Below are 23,207 nucleotides of genomic sequence, written 5' to 3' on the forward strand. Positions count from 1 at the left end.
GACAGACTGGTTGTCACAGACCGGAAAGCTCAAAGAAACCAGTCCCAGGTAGACTCATTCATCAGGTATTCAATTATAAGGTAAACAATTCTCACAAACTCGAAAAGGTAAGAATGATTTATGTCAAATTCACATTCAGCATTAACATAAAGGTAATCATACTGGGATGCTACCACAAAGCGCGCGATTGTTTTGAAATTGTTGCGAAAAATCCAATTTAACGGATTGTTTACCTGTCGAAAATGGCGGCTCGAAAAATAGCGGAAGTGAACACTGATTTTAATTTTGCAGGTTTATATAAGTTATTGACTTTTGTTTTGTATGTGCTGTGCTATTAGTTTATGATTTGAGTATAATACATATTGTTGATGTAATCGAATTCAATAATTTTAATTTTTAAAATATAAATCAACACAGGTGATTTAATTCTGAGTCACTTTTTCTATCAAATTCAAAATAAAGCTTCCAATGGTTGTCATTTTGATTAATTGTTAGGCTTAAAGTTAGCTTTTTTGATTTAGTGTGTACGAAGTACCAGCAAATATGTTCTTCCCTACGTGGAATGGTTTGAAAATTGGAACCAAAGGGGTCCATCGGGTGACACAATGTAAACAAGTCAACAAGAGATTTAGACATCATTTCTATGTTTTTTATGCAAGCATGGTGAAAACATTTATTTACATATTGATGGATTAGGTTAAGAGGTTTTATAGTATTCAGTTATAAGGTAAACAATTCTCACAAACTCGAAAAGGTAAGAATGATTTACATGTATGTCAAATTCACATTCAGCATCAACATAAAGGTAATCATACAGGAATGCTACCAAACAGGGGCGATTGTTTTGAAATTGTTGCGAAAAATCCAATTTAACGTATTGTTAGAAGTCATTTCTATGTTTGTTTGCAAGCATGCTGAAAACATTTACTTACATATTGATGGATTAGATTAAGAGGTCTAAAAAATTGTTGTGTCTGCATATGAGTTTTTTGGTGCCAAATTGAGTGTCCAAACAATATGATATACACAGGTCTAGGAATGGATAGTTTTTAATTTCTCTCTGTTATAGCTACCAGTATCAGGTACTCTTTGCTATTGCATAATTAATGATTATTTTGTGAATGGAATTATGAACAATGACTTTGAGCATGGTCACACTCACAACACATTTTTGTCAATAATAATAATAATTTCCAAAATTCAAGCCACTGTTCATGAGTATACCTACATGCTTTTCTGGGGCACATTGCAGGTAGCAATTTGTGAGAGCCTTACTTTCATAAGTTACAGCCTAAATCAAATTGGAGTGCTCTCTAGAAACACACCGTTGCATAGATACTCAGTTTATTGTATAAGGCTTGATCAATAGTGAATAGCTTAACAAGGAACAAACTCCTGGTTTCTTAAACCATCAGTGCATTATGACTGCAAATTGTTATGTTTACAACATCTTCATTATCTACTTTTCCTTTGCAGGATCACCAATGACATCTTAAACCACAGAACATGGAGAAGTTATTTGTTGTGTCAGGAGTTATCCTGGCAATGATGGTTGGTCTTGCGATGCCCCAGTTGATGGGCTTAACAAGACAGCAAATCATAGATAACCAGTCAGGATATCAAGTGGAGAGAGCTCCGTAAGTGTGATTTTCCTTCCCAATTAAAAGGGTAACGGTCATTTTCTCAAAATGAAGGGAGAGGCAACATCTGTATATAACTGTCATACCTCGATCTCATTAATTAATAACAATTTTTAATTAAAGGTAAAGGTAAGATTTATTTTATGTCACAATGATCAGTGATCATTGACAAATAAGAACATGAAACATAAGCTCTTTAGAGCTTTTACCAACAAATGTATGTACAGTTTAAAATCCGCTATGTACATTACCGTAATAACCATATATCATTCCTGGTTTATAACCAGTACTATCAACGACAAAGCTCCAAATGAAGATCACATCGGGGACCCTCTGACAACTTTGCCATCGTCACCGATCATCATCAGTATTAATTATTATATTTTAGAACATACATAATCATGACACCAAGAAAAGTACGTCCTAACCAAGTATTCCAAGTGTTTGCAACAATCTTGAGACTGGAATATTCCGAGATCAGCCTACGAGTGTCAATCATCAAGGGAAACACAGAGTTCGCCGAGTCCCTGATGAAGTTTGATCAGCCTGGCAGCAGAATTATGCAGATGCTGGTGAGTACAGTCATATTTTATGGTCTTTGTAAAGAGTTGTCTGTTGTTTTGATGAGAAGGGTCAGGGTCATGTGATAGCTTTGGTGTCATTGAGGTTGGCATTCAAAATCTTTAAACTGGTTAACAAGAGTGCTTGACTTTTGGTCATTTGGATGGAAAAAATACTTAGTCATACTTTGCAACTTTTCAAAAATCTAAAGGGGCATGATATAGGTTACACTTGATAGATGCTACATTCTTTTTAATTTTGATGTATCGTTAAATTAATCTCATTTTAAGCAAAATAATAAGGCATAAAAATGATTTGTTTAATGATAAAAGATATAAGCGATATTTTGGTGTTTTTTGAACTGTGGAATTTGTGTCCATTTAGATATTAATTAAAATTAAAAGGCTTATTATTTAAACTGTACACAAATCATATGCTTTATGCTCATTTATTTTTGATCATTCAACATCCATGAGTTTACCATAATAATGCATAAAAAAAAAAACACACAAAAAAACCTGTTAACCAATTTGGTAACTATTTAACCATGACACCATTATAAACCTAATGAAAAGGTTAGAAATAAGTTTCTAAAATATTTTTTCTTCCAGATGCCAGCGAATGCCCAAGCTGGGAGGTACAAAATTAAGGTAGAGGGGATGTTGGATGGAGGGGCCGGAGGTTACGCCTTCTACAATGAGACAGATATCGCCTTTGACGCCAAACAGGCATCTGTCTTCATACAGCTGAGCAAACCAATCTACAGACAGGGACAGAGTGGTGGGTTTCGTTTTCGTTTTCAAATCTACATGAATGTGCTGATTGATGCCATCACAAAATTTAAATGGAGAGCAAAATAGTTTTCTATTTCAATAAATTAAGAAAAGCAACATGATTTTGGACCATTGGAACTGTGCCAATACAAGTACTCAGTATTCAGCAAACTTTCAGAAATTGGAAAATATATGATAACTTGTTATAGAAAACAACCCATAGAAATCTGTTCTTAATCACTCATGTTGGTTTTACAAAACAAATCTGCTCGCATGAACAATAGTAACATTGTAAGATGGACATTTTTACCTTGCTCGTTCAAAGGTCTTTGGAAAATCAAATTGCAACGTACAGTATATTTCCACCATCTTGGTAGCTTTGTTCTATTCCATTCTATTGTTGGTGGTAGTATCGCTAATGGCATTTATGTATATGACGGTTATAATATGTATATATTAATATATTCTGTTTTCAGTCCATTTCCGAGTGATTCCCATCCTACCAGACCTGAAGCCAATGTACGGCAGTTTAACCATCTATGTCAATGTAAGTTCGAACGTTCTTGTATTGCATTTCTAAAGTTGGAAATTATGGACTCGATATGTGGATAATAATCTATTGCTTTGTCTCTTATATGTTTGTATAATGTATCTAGTCGAATGGCATTGCACCTAACTAGGATAAATAATAGCTATTATATATATATATATATCTCCAAATCTTGTCCAAGTTCAGTTGAGAAATTGTTGTGCACATGGCCGAACTGGTAGTTTGGGGAGATATTGTCTGCACATACTGTTTGTTCACATAACTTCATACATACATGTAGATAACCATTTATTTTATTACCAGGCTTATTTGCAGTTCTGATGTAATCAAATGTAAAAATATTCTTTAAAAAAGCAGCATCAATGTGATAAGTTATAACATTAAACTAATTTTATAAAGATAAGCCCAAAAAATAAAATAAGAAAATATAAAAAGAACAAAATGTCGTGCCAGCAGCAAAAATTGATCCTCTTCGTCTGCCGTCTGAAACCATATCCACTGTAGACAAATAATTTCATTGCATTCTATGAAACATACACACAGTGCTTTCAATTGTGGCAGAATTTTTCGACATTACGGCGAAAGTTGTCAACATTTGTATGTTAATGTTCTGTAGGTTAGGTAACAGTCAAAAGGTTAATAAGTAAACAAATACAAGAGTCAAAACACTGAGTGTGGCTTTAAAGTCAGAACATGTTCCTTTGTATTTCAGGACCCTTCTGGCTTCCCAGTGCGGAGATGGCTTGGTCTACAAACAAACGCTGGTGGATTTGTCAGTCAAAACTTTACCTTGTCCGACCAGCCGAACTATGGAAACTGGTCTATACAAGTAGACGCTTATGTAAGTATCATAAAAAACATTTAACAAAATGTGATTGCCTGTTCTCATAATGAAAACTCCAGTTGCTGTCATAGTCTTAGTGTCAACAGCAGCAACATCAATCATTTTAGTGTAAAATATGTATTGTTTGGTTATATAACTATCAGAGCACCCTTTCCGTATTCTACATGCAATTTGTACTTCAATTTCAACACGGAAAAAACAAATATATAAAGTAAGTTGTTCTCTTTCTTTTCAGGGCTACCAGTACTACAAATATTTCCAGGTTGAAGAGTATTGTAAGTACATCTATATGTATCACTTACTTCCACATTTTAGCGCGTCTGTTTTTCCAAGAAAGTCAACATACTTTTATAGCCTTTGCGTTATTGTTGTTTTTATCCATGTGCGAAACTTTAACTTGTCCCTGACTAAAAAACACCATAGACAATATGCACTATTGTTGTATCACCCATAATTCTGGCTTCAATAATTGATAAGTAATGTACCTTTGAAACTGAAAAACCAAACGCCAACAACTGGCGAGTTGTGGCGATCCTCTGCTTTGCTCTTGTTCCTTTCTAAACCGAGCTGAAAAACAAGAGTCATTATTTATAAAAATCCTTCTTCTCCTATTTCAGGGGATCCCCGGTTTGATCTGAATGTAACAACCTCGCCGTATATTTGGGACAACATGGACTATGTGAGAGGACGTCTTAATGCAAAGTAAGTTACAGAACTTTAGTCTTCAAAATCTATATGTATATTAGGTTATACCAGTATATCTTATGTTAATACATTTTTAACGTTGTTCAGGGATAAATATGAATTCATATACAGCAAAACTGCGGTCGATCGAGGTCAGGGCTTAATCCTGATCATTAAAATTGAGGAACTTCATTATTAATGGGAATTGATTGATTGATGATTGGATTAATGATTATTTAGGTAAAAAAAAACACTCAATATACAATTTGTAATGCATAAAAGATTATATGCTAACATTCCGCAGTCCATGAAAATATATCACAGATACTTATGACAACATGCTCTAAAATACAGGGAGGATATTAAATGTTTGAAAATATTAAGAGTATTTTTGGACAAGGACCTTTGAAACTACTATTGGTAACTGATCTTATGAAAGTTTATTTAATTTTAGTGTGTTATAACATGTGAGGCGTATTTCCAATGGTATTGGAGTTCCGTTAAATCATACATATTCCCTAATTTGACCAAAATTTAACAGAATTTTAAGTGCTAGCTGGGAATAATTTTTCCCATATACTGGGTAAAGCTCAAAAATATATTTTATAATAATCCGGTAACAATTTATTTCAGTATAACAACTGGAAAACCAGTGACGGGCAATGCTGAAATCACAATGACGTTGGTACCTCCAAATAGACCGCCATTTGATGCTTACATGAAAAATCAGCAGACATTCGCAAATCGTGAACCATGGGACTACTCTGTGTTTCCCCAGTTGTACAAATACTATGAATATGTAAGTTTAATAGGGTAGGCCTAAAAAAACAACTTCTGGTTTGGGACCTTACCAAAAAATAGGGGCTGACCCTACCGTTTGATAGTTTGTTGGTTAAAAAAATAATATTTTTTTGTGTGTGTTATTTAATATGTATTTTAAAAGCTGATCAATACTGATATACTTTAACGCCTTTATGGCCTTAGCAAGATTAAATGTTTGCGATATGCAGGGATATAACTTCTTTTCCGGACCACTAGCCGGCTGGGCTAGTAGCTTTTAAAATTCACGAGCCCATTATCAAACACACAAACCTAACATTTTGCAAGAGGTATTTCTCGGCGACCAGAAGCATATTATTCGGTACCCCTACGAAAAAATCGGACTCACCACCTGGGCGAACATCTTTTAAAGTTCAGCCGCCCAGATCGGAAATAGGTCGCCATTGGTGAGTGGGCGATTGCTAAGTTATATCCCTGATATGCTGTTTAGTTAATTTATGTTGAATAAAAGGACATGGATTTTAGGGATTTTTCTTGGTGAATTTTACTGCCCTTCAAAGGCTGTTTCCTAATGTGTGAATGTAAATTTTTACCAGAAAACATCATAATATTTTTCTAATTTTGTCAACACAGTTTCCATGGATGAATAAAAACAAGGGATTTCTTGAAAAGCAATCAATAATCAATAATTTTACAAGACCAGCTTTAATACAGTAAATTGCATGCATATATAAACGAGTCAACACATGTACACTTACTATTATATAAGCTATTTTGGCATGATTTCGTATTTTTCCATTGTCATAAGTCTATCCCATTTGGAAAGCACAGACAGCGATAAAAAGCGTTCCAAAAAAATCACTGATAATTTTGCTGATAACAAAATAAGATATGCTCTAAGTAAAATTTTAATGGCATAAGATCAATTGCAAGAAATGCACAACATAGAAAACCTGTTCATGCTTGTGTGACATATAAATAATATAAGTTATAGTGCATAAAATACATGAATTAATTGATGAATATAAGTTATATAACTATAGATTACATTGTAATCCAATCAAATTTTTGTTCACTGAAATCTAACTTATATAAAGCTTTTCCACATGTTTTGAAATATTTTTGTTTTCAGTTTCAAGGCACAATAGACTTTGAGTTTGAACGTCAAGAAATTCTCACAAAAGTTCGGGAGTATTTCCCCGGAACTCTTGATCTCTACGGCTTCGAGTGTATCTTCAATGTCAGCGCAAGGGACTGGTTTTTCAACATGACGCAGACAGGGTTCGCCAGCACTGTCATCTTTGATCCGCGCGTAAAGCTGGTTTTCATTGGAGACAATGTCAGGACATTCAAACCAGACTCCGTTATGACAATCTATGTAAGTATTTGAGGAATCTTTTTATTGGGTTAAGTTCTGGCTCCAATTTCTCGAAAAATCTTATTAGAAACCCTTTTAATATGATAAGCCTTTCTTCACTATTTTTGTTTCGGTATAAGATGTTGAATTGTCTTCTTTTTTAAAAAATAGACTTAAATGAAATTAATTGAAAATAACCCTGATAAACTGTCTAACATCAAACACTATTGCCTCAATAGAAATCACATACATATGCATGTTATATTAGAAGTAAGGCCTAAAAAAAGTTTGGTTAGGGTTACATCCTTTTCAAAAACAGGTATGGTAGAAAGGCCTATTCTATTAGGGTTTTTTGTATGAACATTTTTGGCATCAATTGAGAATTGTGTTAAAGAAATATTCTTTGTTAAGCTTTAATGTTTTAAACTACATATTAAAACAAACACTTAAAAAATAAAAAAAAATAAAAATGTTCACTGACTTTAAAAACGGTAGGGTCGGCCTATTTCTTAGGTAGGGTCTTATAACCGGAACCAAATGTATTTTTTAGGCCTAATGAATATTATAACATAATATGTCAGTCAGAATACAGTTATTTCTTTGTATGAGAAAGTTATAGAGATCTTCTAGCCGCACTGCTTTTTGTCAGATTTATTTTTCATTCTAAATGAAGAATAGAGGAAATGGTGTCTTCCAGTATCGTACATGTATTAGTACCAAGACCCAAAAACTCGAAAAATCTCTAGAATAACAGGAGTAAGTATCATGTTAGCCTAATCGCTTTCTCCAACTTTTTTTAGGCCTTACTTCTAATATAACATGCATATGTACATGTATGTGATTTTTATTGAGACAATAGTGTTTGATGTTGAGTGATTAAGTATCATTTACATGTGAATAAATTGCACTTAGGGGTTCAGATGCGAGAAATAAGTTCTCCAGACCATAACTCATTATGTAACCTGCATTAAACACAACACTATGATGAGATTTTTTATAAAAATACCACAAGTCAATAGCGTGACATGTAGTTTGATCAGTAAAAAAGTTTCGATATTTCATAATCCCAGGTTGCTGCCATGTACCACGATGGTACTCCCGTAAAGTCTGACCTGCGGCGCATCCAGATACAGAAGTCTTACCAAGGATCTCAGAACACGGCCCCAGAAGAGAAAATGACAGTGGAAGGGGTGGCACAGTTTGATATTGAGATACCCCCTGGGATGCAGAGTATAGAAATAACAGTATGTGGTTCATGTTCATAGTTCTGAATAATACATGGAACTTTATATTCAATGTCTTAAAAATGGTGTTGACAAAAAATAGTTTTTTTTTGGTTTGTTTTTTAATCAATAGTTAGACTGAGTGATGCATTTTTTTGTAGATGTAAGAAACTGATTTGTCTTTATCATAATTTGTATTATTTACTACCATATCACACAATCTTTTTTGATTAGAGTTTCAAAAGTAATAAATTATGCATAACAGCGACGTTTTCGTAATACGTTGATTCCTAACTTTCAGGCCACATACGATTACGATATTCTGACGCGTAAAGTAATGAAGGCTACAGTCTACAAGTCTCCTAGCGAAAGTTACATCTCTGTTCGTACGTCCACGGAACATCCGAAAGTGAACGAGTTCATGATCTTCCATGTGAAGACTAGCCACTTTGTGCCGAAAATCTTCTACCAGGTATTTGTTGCTTTGTTTATGGGAACATTTGTGTTTAAACATTGAAGAATAAGTCGATAAAGGGGAGTATTATGTTAGTCAGTCGATCTGTGGGATTGTAGCACTTTGATTTGGTGGCGTAAAATCCATCTTAATTTATCTTAACGCAAGCAACGAAAAGTCATGAATCTCACAGATGAACCAACTAACGTAGTATTCGTTGTATAGTTTAATGAAATTTACATTTCTTTAAAAAAAAAAAAATTCTGCCAACAAACGTACTATTTCCTTGGCGTAGTATGTGGAAGAACATTTGTGTATGAACACTAGGTTACTGTGTGATATAGAATTAGAAATCACAGTGTGTAATACTATATTTCTATCTGGAAGTCCATATAATTTTGCTTAAATCTTGCAATAATTTAAGCTGAAATTTAAAAGGTATAAAATAAATCTCAACATTAACTTTTTCTTCAGGAGACTTCCATAAACATGTTCTTGTATTTTGAAATATTCTTCCGACTTCCTTGTACTAAATAGCCTAGATTTCTCCTGATAATTATGACTAATAATGTTTGTTAAAGCAAAACTCTTATTAAAAATCAATACATACACATGTATAACAAACATACATTTTGAGTGATTAATCTTAAACTACTTACTAAATAAAGCATTTATGGAAAAAATCATTTACTGCTAACAAAATTGAAAACGTGTATTTAATAGCCAAAAATGCCATAAAAATTAAATGATTGGTAAATGCTAAAAGATTTACTGTGATCTACTATTGTTTCATAAGACAGAAATACTGTGTTTTCTGCACATTTCTTTCCAATTTAATTCGGTATCCTTCATAAGAATCATTGTTTTAGATATTTATTCATCCTCTTTGGTATATTAAAACAATTTTAATAATTGTGGTAAATCTTATTTTGGAGTAAGAGTGCATCTTGAAGTATGCATGTATAAGAGAAATGAAGATGAGATTCGCTCTCAGATAACATCATGTTCAATATTTTATGCTTTAATATAAACTTTGCTTTTAATAAGCTATGTTTACCAAATATATTTAATCAACCAGGTTTGACTGTTGTTTTCAAAACTGAATGTATGATAAAAAAAGGTAAAAATATTGGTTACTAAATCCACCCTTCATTTTCAGATTGTAGCCCAGGGAAATATCCTGATCGGAGATGAGCTAGAGATGATTTCTCGACATAAGACGTTTGCTGTGGCGTTGTCACCGGAAATGGTCCCGACGGCGCGCATTGTTGTGTATTTCCTTCAGACATCACCCGAAGAAATGGTCGTTGACACACTGAATTTCTTTGTGAACGGGACCAGGAACAACCCTGTAAGAATTCAGTTCTAGTTTCTTCTGTTAGTTGTATGATTATATCTCAGTTTATTCATTATCATTTACCATAAAAGCAATTTTTAGCTGTGTCTGTAAAAAGTCCAGCTATTGTCATAGTGATGCTGTTGTCAGCAGCATGGCCATGCTGAAACTTTAATGGTAATGTGTATTTCCTCCACAATTCTACGGAAGAAATGATTGTGGACACACCTAATTTCACATTCCAACTTATGATTTCAATCAGTTAAATTCTAACTTCATTAAAAAGAATCAAATCTTTTCAATGCTTACATAATCTAGTCCTGTTTAGTCGCGGAAGGGGAGAATTGATTTCTATGTAATTTAAGTGATTTATTAAACCCTTTTCCTACTCTGACCAAATATTTGACTGCAGGTGAATGCTGTGATCAACAAAGGCAAAGATTTCACCCTTCACACCTTGGAGATAAACGCCATAGCAGAACCAGGATCGTACGTGGCATTTGCCGCCATGCCCAATGACCTGTATAGCAAGGGGATGAACGATGGACTGACTGAAAATAATGTAAGTTTAGTCATAATTTTCATGGCGAATAAAAGTAAAACTTATACCGATATTAAACAAACATATGCTGCCAGGGTGCCATGATGCAACACAACTTAGGTAATTCCTCCATCATTAAAACAAAACCTAACTACTGGTGAAGTTTCATTTTAAAGTTACAAAATGTTCAGTTTAAATATTTGTAAAGTTTTTAAATAGACTACCCCTTTTCTTTCATAATCAGCTGATTGATGAGCTTGTAAGCTATGATGAACCAGCGCGTGGAAGTTACCGTCAACTGTGGCGACTTAGTGATACAGAGTATGAATACAAGTTCTACGCAAGCAGTGGATATGGTGTGGATGCTAATTCTACTTTCAGGGTAAGTTTCAGTTTTATGTTAAAGGGACTTTCTCATGTTTTAAGAGGGTTGGGCATTGAACATTAGAATTTTGCGTGTTATGTGGTAAAATACATGACATTGATAACAATGATAGATCATCTGATCAAGTTTGATTAAGAGATCTTTTGTTCATAACATTTAAAAAAGATATATAAAATGGTTCATTTTGCTAAAATGTGTTTTTTACTAATTGAAAATTGATTAATTGAGAGACGTCCAAACTTTGTTAAAATTAATATCTGTTGAATAGATTAAATACATTAATGATATGACAGGCAAATATCTCATGGTGCATGACGTACCGGTAACTGAGTGAAAACATTCTAAACCGAGGAACTTGACACTGACAGACACTGTATTTATGTTAGAAATTATCTGTTTTAAAAAAATAATCAATTTCTATCCAATTTCAGCATGCCGGTCTGCTGGTTATGTCAGATGCCAACCTTTACACTGTCGAAGGTAGGTTTAAAAAAATCATGTGGACATTTTGAAATATATATCACACCAGGGCTGTCTTCCTAATGATTTTTGGCCAGATTTTGTGTCAGAATTCTCCTGATGTCACAAGAATCCAGTTATTACTAATATTAATGTGATTGTTTATATGAAACAACCATTCAAGTAAGCTAAATTTTAATTTTTAATCAATTAGAATTATTTGTGTGTATTTGAAATAAATTTTTCCTGGAAAAATTCTCTTTTGGAAGGGTCACCCCCTTTGACACCCATTCCAGGGGCCAAATAGCCCCCCAAAACCCACCGCAGAAATGGTTTCAGCTCTTTAGCTGCTAGGTTAATCAGACCGCTGGTTCAAAATATTCACACTTTTGTTGTGTTTTCAGATACATGTAACTGGGAACATGGCGAGCGCCCATGTTTTACAGGTGGATGTTACAAAATCAACGAAACGTGCAATGGAATCACCAACTGCCCAAATGACTGGGCAGATGAACAAGGATGTAAGTCTTTTATTTGGTAGCTTGTCTGCTTTGGAAGAATACAATATGCAGTGTTCTCAATAAGAACAGGCTGCCAGCCAAAATGGACGGTTCAAATGGCAATTTGACTGGTTAAAATCTTGAAAAATAAGTGAATTTAAAAAAAAATAAGTAGTAGCTGATCGATTACATTACTATTTGAGACGGTTCTACTGAAACTTATTGAGAACCCTGAATATGAGGGAACATCATTGCCATGGTGCTGTCGCCGTTGTTGTTTGCGTCTGCACTGTAATGCCAAAAATCAAAACTTTGGCCATGATTGAGACAAAATTGACTCAAAATATTCAAATGAAATTGAGTACACACGTTACCCATGTCAGTTATAATGGGGCCATTTATCAACACAAATATCATACGACAGCTTTTTTAATTCAATATCCATAAAAGTTACATTCAATATCCATAAAAGTTATAATACCTCTTTTAAAATTATTATTTCTATGTTTATTAGTCGGTTAAGGCAAAGTTTATCTGATTTTGCATGTAAACTTTTAATATAATTTGACACACTCATTTCATATTCAACTGGAATTCTTGATCTTACAATATCTAGCTAGTCCTATGCTCGTACATTAGATGGCCGCATTATATATAATTCTGGCTATAATACATTACATGTTAACCCTTGACCAGTTGAGAAAAACTGGAGTGATGTTAACCCTTGACCAGTTGAGAAAAACTGGAGTGATGTTAACCCTTGACCAGTTGAGAAAAACTGGAGTGATGTTAACCCTTGACCAGTTGAGAAAAACTGGAGTGTTGGAAACTGCATGCGGCGCTGTGGTAAATGAACTGCAAGCATGAACTGTTAAAGTGTCAGTGTTTTTTTCTTACCAATTTGCGGCTCAAGTTCGGCCCATTCCCAATACCTTTTACCCCAAAGAGAAAATAAAATCATTGCATTATTATTATTATTATTATTGTTTTTCATTATTATTATTATTATTATTATTATTATTATTATTATTATTATTATTCAAATAATGATTTCTGTTTCAAAAGAAATGTTTAAAAAAAAAATTGCACCCCAAACTGTTTTAGTATTGGAGAATTTGTGTGTTCTTAAAAAAAACAAAAGTGTAATACATTGTTTTAGCTTTCTGTCTATTTTGTAAAAGCGTTTTTTTGTTTGTTTCTGCATAAAATTGGAATTCCAAATTTTAGTCAAAATGAAGCATTTTTCCCTATCAGAAGGGCCGACTCCAGTCCCAAAATGGTGAGAAAAAACACTGGGTGTTTAATGTCTTAGTCTTCCAGACCTTTCATTTATGGCTAAAAAATGTTTGTCACAAAATAAAACCATGGCACCGTTTTGCAGGTACCAAAGAAGACCCGAGGTATGTTGACGATCGTACCATGAACATGATCTACAGAGTGAGTCGTAGCCTCAGATTTTACGAGGACAGCGGATGGGCTTGGCAAGAGAAGTTTGTCAAGTAAGTGGTCGTTATACTTTAAATATGGCAAGAGAAGTGGCCTTTATACCGTACTATAAATTCTTTTCACATTTTCACATTTTCAGGCTAGTTTTTGTGAAATTTGATCGCACTCTTACCAATATTTATGTCTTTACCTACTTTTTCCGATTTGAGACGTTTAAAACTGAATTGATAACCTACATAAAATGTTATAAAAAATAATCCCAAAATTAGTATTTTATCATATACTCATGAAAAGAAATGACGAAACGTAAAATCACAAAACATGTTGGACATTATACAGTAGAAACTCACTGAACCGGACAAGGTCACGACTGGGCAAAATTTCCGGTTTAGTGAGGATTCCGGTTTAGTGAGGATTTGATGTACGGAGTAAGTTTACTCAAAATATTAACTGAGTTAACCTTTAAAGGGAAGTTGAAAACTGGAATAAAATGAAAACACATAAAGATAACATTTATTTTACATCAACAATGGTTCAAGTAACTTGAAATAATGCATAGAATATATATTCATTAATGTATCAATGTGCATGACATTATGCTTGTTACATCACAGATACAGTTTATATCATTGTATCTTTACGTTTCTAGTTCTTTATTTTCTGCAACAAACAAATTAATGTTTCAATCAATTTTCTTTTCACAAGTTTGATTATCGTGCAGCAGTCAATCCACAGCGCAATCATCATTATCGATTATCGAGTTAACACAACATCACAGGTGCAATATTTAATGACGCACCGGCTGTCAAAACAAAGTGACATGCGATTTGTGAATTCCTAATACACAAAATCATTTTGACGTGTTGGAACAAATATATGTCCGGTTTTGTGAGGTAAAATTACGCTGACAAGTAACAAATTTTCTCGATTTTTTGTCCGGTATCCGGAATTCCTGGGTTCCGGTTTGTAGGGATTTTTTTTACATTGAAAATAGAAGGGGAAAACCGGGACTCTAAAGTCCGGTATCCCGAGGATTCCGGTTTTGTGGAGTTCAGGTTTAGTGAGTTTCTACTGTATAAATATTTAATGGGTTATAGTAAAATTGTCAACTAGAGGGAATACTGTTGAACATGGCAAACTCAGTAATGTTTCAGTAAAATGATTCCCTCTGGGCGGCTGTAAATTTTGACAGTACTGAAATCTACCTATACAGTATGGGAACTTTGCGTTGAAAATGTAATTGAGATACAATAAATATTTACTCATCTTTCTTTACAGGCCTGACGGTATGGTTCAGTTCCGAGTGGAGCCTCCCAAGTTCCCTCTAACATGGATCATCAATGCTCTGTCTGTCAGCCGGGAAAATGGACTAGGGCTCATGCAGACGCCTATCAGGGTGGGTCTTGAAAGGGTTATTAGTACTGCATTTTGATTCGGGAGGTTGTATTCTAATTTAATGGATTTTTCATGTTCGGATTTCATAAGTTGTTAGTCGAGTGAAAACAAATTTTTCAAAAATTCACGAGAGTCAAATACGACATTCTTGATTAAAACGTAGTACTTATAACCCTTTAATTATATACATTGCTGGTTTATATCTCTTAAAAGTTTTCGTTACACATGGTTTCATAATAAATGTCCTTTTTATGCCACAATATTTTGTTTCATGATGTCATTTTAACATTGCTCTAAAAAAATTGTTATAAGTTGACATCAGCATTGTGGAACATAGCCGTATTTCTCTGGAGTGGAATACGGTCTACTGTATTTTGCGATCTGTATTGTGTGTGGATTTATGATGGGTAAATAGTATGTAATTTTATTGGTTAGAGCATAGTAAATTTTGAGTCAAACATAATGCATAGATTGCTTTCTAAAATCAGGTGTATAGCAGGAACCTTATTCAATATCATTCTTATCCTTGTCCTTAGACACGCCCCAATGATTCCATTCAGTCCATTGGCCAGTTATTTTTACAGTCCAATCAAAACACTGGGATTATAATCTTTAAATTAAGTAAAATCTATGGTGGTTATCAAAAACAGCCCAATGTTTGACAATCATATATGACTCCTTTGCAGTATGATGCAACTCGTTACATGTACATTATTGTGGAAGCGCCTGAAGTTATCATTCGTGGAGAACAAGTGGGAGTGCGTGTGACCGTCTTCAACTACTGGTACAATGATGACTACATTGAGGTAGGTGTCTGCTATTGCTGTTCAAATGCTTACACCATTGGCTGATTGTTTAGAACATTGTTGGAACTTTGTTACAGATGTTTCAAACCTTGTTAAAAATACTGTAGATCACAATTGTATCCTTGTATCTAGTAAAGTCTCTCTCAAAAAATAATAATGTGAAAGCTAAGTAGATCTATGAGTTGGTATAACTTCCAAAAACAACAGACATCATTTCATAGATTACAATTTGCCAGTATGAGTATGATAAAGTAACACAAAGCCTGCTTAACGACCATCAATTCACATCATCTTGACCTTAATTTGTATGTTTGTATTAAAATTCTAATTTTGATTTTCATCGCAGGTTTTGTTGACGATGAAGGATGGCGGGGACAAGTATCGATATGTCTGGGTCAACGATATGGGTATCACTAGCGCCTACGCTCCTAGAACTGAGTCGGGCGATCACCAAACTATCGTATTTGTGAGTATGATTTTGTCTCTTTTTCTGGTTGGTAGTACATGAAAGGAACACTAATGTTGTTCAATGAGATTAGTATACCAAGTGCTTATGCTCCTCGGACAGGGTCTGGCGTAAGACTTCAGACCTGGTCGATGAAATGGGTATTTTCAGACATTAGCGCCTTCACTTCAAAGAATGTATCTGATGATCACTTTACTCATGTTTCTAGCAATTAAAAGGAATGAGCCTGTTTTTAAATAGTCATTTTCAATAACTTGTTACAGTGTTATTATCAGTCTTTTTTAATGATAAATCTTTATTAAAGGGTTTCTGGTAGTTGAAAGAAATTTTTATCAGTGGGACATTATTGATATGGGACATCAATGACTTCAATTCCAATGTCTTCTTTAATTGGCCACTTGTGAAAATATTCTCTCTGCTCACTCGATGAGATTATAATGATCAATATCACACTGAAACAAACAGACAACTATCCTCAGTGTCTTCTTCAATGTACCCACATAATAATCATGTAATCAATAGTTTTCTTTCTGTAGAAGAATAATGAATATGCAAATTCAATTTTCATCCCTAACCAATGGCAAGTGGCGTTGAATTTCAATACATTTTATGTTTTCAGTTGGAACCAGGTGAATCGAAGGACATATTCTTGCCAATCGTATCGACAATCGTTCAGGGAGAGTTCACGTTTACAGTCACAGCTCAGTGCTTTATGGAGAGAGATATATACACAAAAACCATTAAAGTGTTGGTATGTATTGTTTCCTGGTGAATATAATACTCTTGGTATGGTCAATGGAAACATATTTAATTGTTCTATGCAAATGAGCTTTGTATCTCAAGTTTTTGAAGCATTGAATGATCAAGTCTGCTCAAATCTGACAAGCGAATTTCAAATCAGGTGCAATATTTTTTTACATTTTTAAAGCTATTTATTTCTGACATAACCATTACGTCATTAATAAATAGCGTTAAAAATGGCCGCCCTTCTTGTAACGTCATAATTTTTGGATAGTAATTAGTTATATATCAAAGTATTGAATGATGTTATTCCTTGATGGTAAAGTTTTGAGTCTCAGCTTTGATTGATAGCACTATCATGTACAAACATTTCATTTTTTTAACAACCAGAAGCAAAAAGCATTTTCAAGCAAGAATGTGCCCACACACTAGTCATAACAGAAATTTGTCCTTCCATTTTTCTTTACCTGGTGCAGTGTCGTGAAACAAAACATTCATCAGTTCTTGACAACAAAAACTTATTTCGAATTGAATAACTTCTTTCCAGGCTGACGGAGTATTAAACTACTACCACACTCCCTACCTCATTGACATGATCCGCTACGGTTCCGAGACTATCCCCCATCTTCAGATAGTTATTCCTGACCAGTTTGTGGTGCCCGAGGTCAGGTACCACTTGTATGTGCCAGGCTCTGGAATTGCCGAAGTCAGCTTGTTTGGTAAATTTTGTTTCGAATATATCATTTACTATTTTGTATTCTCATTTAAGATTGGATTATAATGCTTTAATTTATATTTTGTGCTTTTTATTGCTTTGAAAAAAAAGCATGCAGCTAGTTTAAAACTGATTATTAGCATTTGACACTAACGGTGTCCCAATATCGAATTGTCATGGAGGGACGCCATAACCTCCAAGTCAGGAATCCAAACAGGACTCCATAATTTTTGGACAGATAATTAGATGGGACCCTGCCATTTTTAAAACTTTGCTTAAACCCTTTGCTAACATTTGCATTGACCAGAAGTAAATAGAACTTCTGTTCATAGTACAAATTGTGAGCCCAAATAATCTAAGCTTGGTTTTATTTAGGTGATGTGGTTACTCCCGGTTTCTTCAAGCTGTACATGAACTGTGAGGATATTTTCCGCAAGCCGTACGGTGCTGGAGAAATGAACATGTTCAACTTCGCTTACAACCTGCTTACACTTAAGTTTAAGAAGACGAATCAACAGTTGCCGCCTGATGTACTGTCAACTGCTCTTAGATATCTTAATGTTGGTAAGTGATGTTTATGGAAGATTTGGTTTGGTTAATCTTATTATAATCATATCCTTATCCTAATATAAAGTATGCCACAGATTTATAGGTCCATGGCTTTGGTCTAAGGATCTAGGAGGTTATCTTCAGGAATACCTTCCATACGCCAATCAGAGGCTTACGATAGCTTTTTAAATCTGCCATGAAGTTACATTTCGCTGATATTTTGGTGAGATTCCAAAATTGTTCCGGATTTATTTTAAACACATCATCTGCATCACTAACAAGCCGGAACTTCTTATCAGGAGGTAACATTAGAAATGTTGGATATATTTTTTAATCCAGATCATTTACGATAAAGATTTCAACAGCTTGGAGTCAGATCTTGCTGAAGGAAGAGTGCAGTTTAAATAGTTAAAATTGTGATTTGATTTCACTCATGATTTTGATTATTTTCAATGGGGAAAGTTTCATAGTTTTTAAAAATCTTCATTTGAAGCAAAACAAAATTGATCACTGATATGATTGGTCACAGAAGGTTTATTATGGTCATTGATGCATCAAATATTGGTCTTAAATGAAACTAAGAACAATGTTCAAGTCATGTTGGATTGTTACTCAATCCAGTTAAAGCCCTTGACTCACATCGAGTTTATGTGAGTAGCATCCCTTTTAATAGAAAAGTAAACACTCTTGTTTGTTTTCAGTTTATTTCCCAATAAATCATTTCAAAGTAAACATTCAACATATTTCTGCGTGTGTTAACTTGTTTGATTTTACCTACGTCAGTTGTTCTTTTTGGTGGACACAGTACCGGTACTCACCATTACCGTGTTCGTCTACGGTCCGACATTTTCAGCCTGAAATGGACGATTAAATTCTATTAGCATAGAAAGGACGCAGGCAATTTTTTCGACGATTATCTGGGGTAAAAACGTGTGTCCTATGCATAGTATAATACGGTACTCACAATTCAGGTTGTGTTGTAAAAGTAATTCATACACGATTAAATGGAGTCATTGCACGCAAAAACTGACTTGGAGATTATTGAATACCAGTCATGATCACATTCAAGTCAGCACACAAGTCAGGGACGATAGTTCAGAACTTTGTTGACTTTGACAACATGATAAACAACATCCTTGGTAATTTTTGACGTGAAAAAGGGTATTTGATAAGGTGCTCAAAAATTTAAATATAAGCAAGTACAGCTGTCTCAAAATCTTGTTATAAAAACAACATGTCACAAATGTATCCATTAAACTTCCAGAGCAGTAATGATTTGAAAGTTTACAACAATGATGTTGATAACATTGTTAACTTGAACAATGTTATTGAAAAATCGGCCCAATTAAGATTTGGAAAAAAAAAATTCTCTCAACATTCACTTTTTCATCCTTTTTTTCTAGGTTTGCAAAGACAGCTCAGTTATATGAAAGACGATGGTTCATTCAAGATGTTCAGGGACGACGAAAATTCAACCTCAGTCTGGCTTTCGGCGTTTGTCGCAAAGACTTTGCATGAGGCCCGGTTTGGAGAATGGGAACGAGACCTGTTCATTCCGATCAACCTTATCGATAAAATCGTCGTCTGGTTGTGTTCTAAACAGAACGAGACAGGAGCATGGTACCCTGAAGATCAGATCTACGATCGCAAATTTGTGAGTACTCTATGGAAGTTAGCCAGTTGAATTGTTTCTATTATTATTCTACATGTGTCCTAAACACAATTAATGTGTATAATGATGAACAAGAGGCTGGAAAGTCAAAATTTATTTGTGCAAGGTGTTTAGTAAGGCTTTTTTATGTGAAAAACGTGTCTTGAAACATTGGTATTCATTACACATACCCATTTTGTTTATTCCTTAGAACAATCACTTTGCACTTAAAAAAGTGTTTGTGATGAAAATAAAAAATGTCCTACAAAGTTATTCAGGAAGATGTATGGAAAAAAAATCAAGTTATTGTGTTTCACCATTTTTAAATGAGGGCTTTGGCCTTTCTGATGGGGAAAATATCTTCTTTTTGACTAAAATTGGGAATTGCAATTTTGTCTAGAAATGTGCAAGAATGCTTTAATAGAAAAATAGGCTGAAAAATGATATAAAGTTTGTTTCCTTGCAATTAACCTACTATTACATTTTAAAGGGATCCAATTTGAAAATTAAAATAAAAAATATTTGTTTCCGAGAAAAATTGGGAATTTCAATTTCACATTTGGGAAAATGTGTGTTTGAGTATTGAGAGTGGGGCTAAATTTCAGCCCCATATTGGTCAGAAAAAAAGTACTGATTTTATCACCAAAAATTCTTCTTCTGTATTCTCTTTGTCATTGTACATCTTTTCTCGTTTCATGTTTGCAGTCAACAATCGCGGGATCAAATAACCTTTTAGGTCACCAGGTCCCACTGACAGCCTACGTGCTTATTGCATTGTACAAGATTAAAACTGACGTCTCTGGGGTACGTATTCTATACCACAATGCCATTTGTCCTTACGTAAGATATTACTGAATGTATTCGCAGTCAGTGTATTTTAGTGTTATACTGAAACAGATAATGATCCCCTATATGTTTTAAAACAAACAAGAACTTTACAAAATCAACGCTGACACAGCATAATGCATGTATAGAAAAGTCAAAACATGTATAATTGCTATAATGTCAGCTATTTTGACATGATCTTATATTTTTTCAATGTCAGGAAAATTATCCCTATGTGGAACCACAGGCGATGGGGAAAAAGCCCTAAAAAAACCAACATGCTTATCCTAATCTTGCTTGTACAAAATTGCTATGAATCCATTAGCGATGGCCCATCTTGGGCATTTGTCACATGAATATGGCGGCTCTTGGTGCCATTATGTCAGCAATTTTGATATGACTTTGTATTTTCCCAATATCAGAAAATCATCCCAATGTGAAAAGCACACAAGTGATGGAAAAAAACAAACTAAAATAAATCACTGTGTCCTATGTTTACAGTGTACATGCTATCCTAATCTTGCCGTTAGCACTATTTCTTTCCATTAAAGGCTGCGCTCAGCTGTATCGACAAGTCTCGTACATTGGCTGCTGAGTTCCTGTCCAGGGAATCATACAACATTCCAAACGAGGAGATTTTCCATCTGGCCATAACCTCATACGCTTTGTCACTCTCTCAGCAAAAGAGCCGATCCATCTTCGATAAGCTCTGGAGCCTGCAGATGAAAAGTAAGCACTTGGATTTGTTATATTAAAGGGGCATAATATAGGTTGAACTTGATTGAAGCCAAAACTATTTTGGTATGTGTACAGATATTATTGATAATTTGGTGCTTTTTACACATTGGAATTTGTGTCCACGTAGCTATTAATTAAAAAATAAAAATGCGTCAACCTATATTATGATGGATATTTTGTGATGATCCACATGTTTATTGAAGTTTCAGTTGATTCGTTTGTAGAATCTTTTTAAAACATCTTTAACATTGATGTTATTTGTATTTCAGGTAACGAAATCTACTTCTCCGACTCCGCGATCCCAGATAATCCATCAGAGTTTATCAACGCACTGCGATACCTGTTACCACGTATTGAACAGATGAATGATGGATACGCTGTACAGTCGACAGCGTATGCTCTCATGGCCCACATCAAACACAACGGAATGGGTGTTGAGACTGATACAAAAATCCAACGGGACGCTATGATGCGTTGGCTGAACTACATGCGAAACTTCGTAGGTGGTATGGCGTCAACACAGGATACGCTGGTCGCCATGGAAGCGCTGTCCGAGTTTACTCAAGTCGATCCAAATCGAAATGTGTTTAACATTCTCGTTTCCATGGAAGCATCTTCTACACCAACGTGGCACAGCTACTTTGAGATGACCAAAACAAACTACACTGAAATGCAGCATAGCTATGTATGTGTTAGAATCATGAAAGTTTCAAACTGAAGAAAAAAACCTATTTGCTTTTGAAGATCTTTAATCCAGATTACTGATGATCTGTTCAAGTTATTTTCAAGATGGCACTTTTGATTGTTGGACATTTTACTGAGGGAAAATCTAATTTGGGCATGAAATAAACAAAAATTCTCTGAACAAGCTTAACAAGTGAACATTTATAGATTCATTATTTTAGTTTGAATACAGTTGTTGAAATATTAAATTTTATAAAGATGTTAATATGTCTGGATGAAATTGCTTTTAAATTGTTGATTATTCAGTGCAATTCACATGTGGTTGTGTATCATTGCTGCAATTTCTCAATAATAACCTTGAGCCAGTAATAAGGAGTCAATTTATTGTAAATGCTTTGTTCTCTGACCACAGATTCCTCAAGACTTCACCTACGGTACTATCGGGGTGTCGGCTCAAGGCGTGGGACGTACAATGATGCAGCTGACCACCACTGTACATGTGGAATACCCCTGGCTGCTGAAGAAGACCCAGGATGAGATTCAGTTCTTCGAGCTCACAGCAGAAAATACGAGGTTCTCCGGGAGGAACGATTCAGTTATGGAGATGACACCATGCGTTAGGTAATAGGTTATATAAGTGAATTGCTTAACTAATGCTAAAGGAAATCCATCCATTATTAATGCAAAAAAGGTACTGGTAAAGTTTCATTTTAAAGGTACAGAATGTTAAGTTTTTAAAATTTTCATCGAGAGCAATTTTTCACCGAAAGCTTTTTTTAATATTATAATAGACATTACATTATTTAAGAAACAAATTAATAGACATGCAATAAATAATTAGTAAAAAATTGTTTTTTTACCTCTATTGAAAATATCATATCATAATTGTAGCATCATTATGGTGTTATTCAAAAAGGTAGTCCATGCAAATATAGTATAATTGTTAATCAATATAAATTAAACAGATATTTTCTCCAGGTTAATATCTAAAATGTGCTAACACATTCTTGCATGATCATCCTAATGATAGATGGCTTACCTTAAATGCTTGTCATCAACTTCAAAAGAAAGTCTCATAATAATTCGTGTAATAATAGTAATGTT

General features: G+C 34.3%; 1 protein-coding gene across 3 annotated transcripts in view; it reads left to right on the forward strand.

Annotated features, from left to right (window-relative positions):
• Window positions 1-23,207, forward strand: part of LOC128243154 (CD109 antigen-like) — a 29,206-nt gene continuing 5,999 nt past the window's right edge. The window contains exons 1-29 of one of the 3 annotated variants that reach the window (XM_052960726.1): window positions 1-80; window positions 1,477-1,637; window positions 2,029-2,212; window positions 2,813-2,981; window positions 3,451-3,521; window positions 4,237-4,365; window positions 4,604-4,643; window positions 4,986-5,070; window positions 5,686-5,851; window positions 6,965-7,210; window positions 8,260-8,433; window positions 8,714-8,884; window positions 10,026-10,217; window positions 10,615-10,764; window positions 10,988-11,125; window positions 11,560-11,608; window positions 11,992-12,108; window positions 13,469-13,586; window positions 14,812-14,929; window positions 15,615-15,734; window positions 16,081-16,200; window positions 16,820-16,951; window positions 17,489-17,660; window positions 18,032-18,220; window positions 19,609-19,859; window positions 20,562-20,660; window positions 21,233-21,410; window positions 21,689-22,104; window positions 22,516-22,724. In XM_052960726.1, coding sequence (XP_052816686.1) covers window positions 1,507-1,637; window positions 2,029-2,212; window positions 2,813-2,981; window positions 3,451-3,521; window positions 4,237-4,365; window positions 4,604-4,643; window positions 4,986-5,070; window positions 5,686-5,851; window positions 6,965-7,210; window positions 8,260-8,433; window positions 8,714-8,884; window positions 10,026-10,217; window positions 10,615-10,764; window positions 10,988-11,125; window positions 11,560-11,608; window positions 11,992-12,108; window positions 13,469-13,586; window positions 14,812-14,929; window positions 15,615-15,734; window positions 16,081-16,200; window positions 16,820-16,951; window positions 17,489-17,660; window positions 18,032-18,220; window positions 19,609-19,859; window positions 20,562-20,660; window positions 21,233-21,410; window positions 21,689-22,104; window positions 22,516-22,724 — 4,334 coding nt within the window. In that variant the 5' untranslated portion in view covers window positions 1-80; window positions 1,477-1,506. Of the gene's footprint in view, window positions 108-705; window positions 755-1,476; window positions 1,638-2,028; window positions 2,213-2,812; window positions 2,982-3,450; window positions 3,522-4,236; window positions 4,366-4,603; window positions 4,644-4,985; window positions 5,071-5,685; window positions 5,852-6,964; window positions 7,211-8,259; window positions 8,434-8,713; window positions 8,885-10,025; window positions 10,218-10,614; window positions 10,765-10,987; window positions 11,126-11,559; window positions 11,609-11,991; window positions 12,109-13,468; window positions 13,587-14,811; window positions 14,930-15,614; window positions 15,735-16,080; window positions 16,201-16,819; window positions 16,952-17,488; window positions 17,661-18,031; window positions 18,221-19,608; window positions 19,860-20,561; window positions 20,661-21,232; window positions 21,411-21,688; window positions 22,105-22,515; window positions 22,725-23,207 lie in introns of those variants that run through there. The other 2 variants (XM_052960728.1, XM_052960725.1) reach the window with 2 other exon arrangements.

This window comes from Mya arenaria, chromosome 8, assembly GCF_026914265.1.
Source record: "Mya arenaria isolate MELC-2E11 chromosome 8, ASM2691426v1".
In the NCBI taxonomy this organism is placed as follows: domain Eukaryota; kingdom Metazoa; phylum Mollusca; class Bivalvia; order Myida; family Myidae; genus Mya; species Mya arenaria.